The 2898-nt window shown below is 56.9% G+C and overlaps 1 protein-coding gene across 1 annotated transcript; it reads right to left on the reverse strand.

Annotated features, from left to right (window-relative positions):
- Positions 1-393: 393 nt before the first annotated feature.
- MFSD6L (major facilitator superfamily domain containing 6 like) lies at positions 394-2187 on the reverse strand. Its single transcript, XM_011358947.1, has one exon. It carries the CDS (start codon positions 2185-2187, stop codon positions 394-396), a length of 1794 nt encoding a protein of 597 aa, XP_011357249.1.
- Between the last annotated feature and the right edge of the window lie 711 nt (positions 2188-2898).

The following is a 2898-nucleotide window of genomic DNA, read 5'->3' on the forward strand; positions in this document are numbered from 1 at the left end:
GGTCCCCATTGCCTCCCTGGCACTGCCAGGATCTGAGCACTCCAGCCATGGCTGAAATCAATAGCAGCAGAGTCAGTACTAGTAAAGCTCTCACAAATCTTATACAGCAAAATATGATGAACATGAAGGGGGCTTTTTTTTTGCTTTTTAGCAAATGTATTTTTCCTCCATTATTTAAAAAAGATTGAACTGCAAAAAGTGAAGTCTCCTTTTACTAGAAAAGTAAAGAAAATCATACAATGAGATGATCCAGCTGGGCTTCAGCACAGACATGCTTTCCCTCTCCCAAGGTTCCCTGAAGCCCGAGGTAGGACTCATGGGTTTTGTCCTCAGCAGACTGAGTTTTGCCTAGTCTTTAGGCTGCTTCCAAGATCAGCACATCTTGACTTTCTCTCAGCCCTTCCAGTCTGAGTGTTCCTCCCTCATGGCCTTCACAAGCCAGTCCCGTTCAGTCCCCTGCTCAGAGTCACTCGTATCACTTGCCTCCACAGCCAGCAGCTTTGAGTAGTTGATTTTCCGTTCCTGAGGCAGTTTTGGCTGAATGGACAGGAACAGGGCCAGCCAGAGCAACAGGACCACGCAGCTGGCCTGGTAGAGCACAGCCAGGCTGAAGTGCATCACAACGAAGCCCCCCACAAAGCTACCCAGGCTGGCCCCGCCCCCATAGAAGTGGCTTCTGAACATGGTACTCAAAGGTCTCTCTGTTCTGGGAGTGGCCAGGTCCTCTATTGAGGCCTCCACTGCCCACCACAGAGCCCCGTTGCTGATGGCACTCATGATCTGAGCAGGGAGGACAGACCACCAGCTCCAGAGGAAAGAGTAGTACAGCAGCTGCCCTGAGAGGCAGCCTAGCCCCAGCCCCACGGAGCCCACCCTGGACAGTTTCCTGAGCAACCTTGTTTTGAATGGATGAAGTAGAATTTCCCCCAGCAAGCTCAGGGCTACTGAGAAACCCATGACCAGCTCGCTGCTCCCATGGTCTTTCATGTGCCAGAACAGAAAATTCTGTACTGTGCTGGTGGCGGCTCCTATCAGAAAGACAGTGAAGGCTAGAAGAATAAGGCGGGGGTCACCCCCCACCAGAGACAGTACTTTGACCGGTTTGTAGCTGGGCTCCCGCCGCCTGTAGACAGGGACGGGAAATGCGATGCTCACCAGTAAAGCCAGGGTGCTGACCAGCGAGTAGCCATAGAAGTGTATCACACCTCGGGGGCCACTTGTCACCAGGAAGCAGTCCAGCTGCCCCTCCAAGGCTGCAATGCCACATACACCTGCCGACATGCCCAGCAGCCTCCAGATCCAAAGGTTTTTGTAACGGTCAGTTGCATCCACAAAATCTAGGTACTCATAAAGGCTGTCATCTGCCACCTGCTCCAGAGGGGCTGTCAGCAGCTCCCAGAACACCATAGACCCCAAGGAGAGAATGAAAGTCCATTGCAACCCTTCCCAGGAGAGGTCAAGGGCCCCGATGTTCCCCTTGGTTACTGACAAGTTGGCTGGACTTCCCAGTGCTGAATCCCCGGCAAGCAAAGGGAGGGCAGTACTGACCACCTTAAAAGCACCTTCCCAGGGATTATCTTTTATCCCTGAAGTGACAGGGTGGAGGAGAACGCCAGATGCGGTCCCGGCTCCTTCAATGGAGCCCACAAAGTAGCTGGGCAGATGACTGAAAGGTTCTTTGATACTTCGCCCAGATCCTTTTCTGAAGCCAGAGGCGTCCCGGATCCCCGTACTCCTCTTGTCTGGGACGCTGGGCGCCTCCGCGGGGTGGTTTAAGGCCAGCTCTTGGGCTGAGGTGAAGTTCAGAGTTAGTGCGACCCCGGGAGGTAGGACTGTGGTGGTCACGCTGTGGCTGCCATTACAGGAGCGGTATCCTAGATCTTTGTCCAGCGGTGGCACCAGGGCCATCAACAGGCTGGCTCCCACCGAGCCAAGCAGCGAGCCTATCAGAAGCATCCTTCTTTTCTGGTAGCTTTTGGCCAGGAAGGCACAGAAGGGAGCCCAGAAGGCTGCGATCAGGTGCTTGGTTCCCATTAGGATGCCCACCCAGGGCGCGGCCAAGCCCAGTTGCCTCAGGTAGAGGGTCAGAAACGGAGTCACGCAGGCATCCCGGACCCCACACACCAATTGGAAGAGTCTGGCCACTCCCAGCGTCCTGCTGATGTCCCACTGGGGATTGGCGTTCATGGCTGCCCGGCTCGGTCAGACCCGAGCAGGCGGAGGGCGGAGCTGGGCACCGGGCAGGCGTGGCCGCGGCCGGGGAAGGCGCGACGCCATGTCCCCCGGAGGGAGGCTCGGGCGGAGGAGCTAGCGGGCGGTGCCTCCAGCCTCTGGCGGTGCCGCGGTCACCAGGCCAACGGTCGACCTCATCCCTCACGTCCGGCCTCCGGCCCGGAAGTGGCCCCGCCCCGAACGGCGGTGCACCTGGGGGCGGGGCCGGCGCACCTGTGGGCTACACCTGCTAGGTCCCGCCGCCTCCTCGGCCTCCCCACTCTCTGCCTCCTGCAACGCGAGCTTTCGGCTGTTCCACCCGCGGGACATATGCAGGTGCGCAAAGGTCGCGGCCTGCAGCCTGCAGGGTGCGCTCCAAGCTGGGCCCCCAGGCTCCCGACGCTGCTTCGCGTCGCCCACGAATCTGAGATCTCTAAACTGCTTCAGGCGAGTGAAACTGTCACAGGGAGTGGGGTGGGGTGGCGAGAATGGAAGCCATGATATGAGCTCTCTCATCTTTTTCAGTTCTTTACTCAAATGCCCTCTGATCAAGGGCCACTCAGTTACTTTCAAGGACCATCCTTGTTCATCGTCACTGAAATACCAAATCTCACCCTTCCCCAGACTCGCACACTCCCCTTCCCTACTTTTTCTCCATAGCCTGTATTATTCATTTTCCAACACACT

The sequence above is a fragment of the Pteropus vampyrus genome, unplaced genomic scaffold (genome assembly GCF_000151845.1).
Source record: "Pteropus vampyrus isolate Shadow unplaced genomic scaffold, Pvam_2.0 Scaffold44, whole genome shotgun sequence".
In the NCBI taxonomy this organism is placed as follows: domain Eukaryota; kingdom Metazoa; phylum Chordata; class Mammalia; order Chiroptera; family Pteropodidae; genus Pteropus; species Pteropus vampyrus.

Coding starts and splice junctions, on each gene's coding strand:
- MFSD6L (XM_011358947.1), bottom strand. CDS start 2,187: ATGAACGCCAATCCCCAGTGGGACATCAGCAGGACGCTGGGAGTGGCC.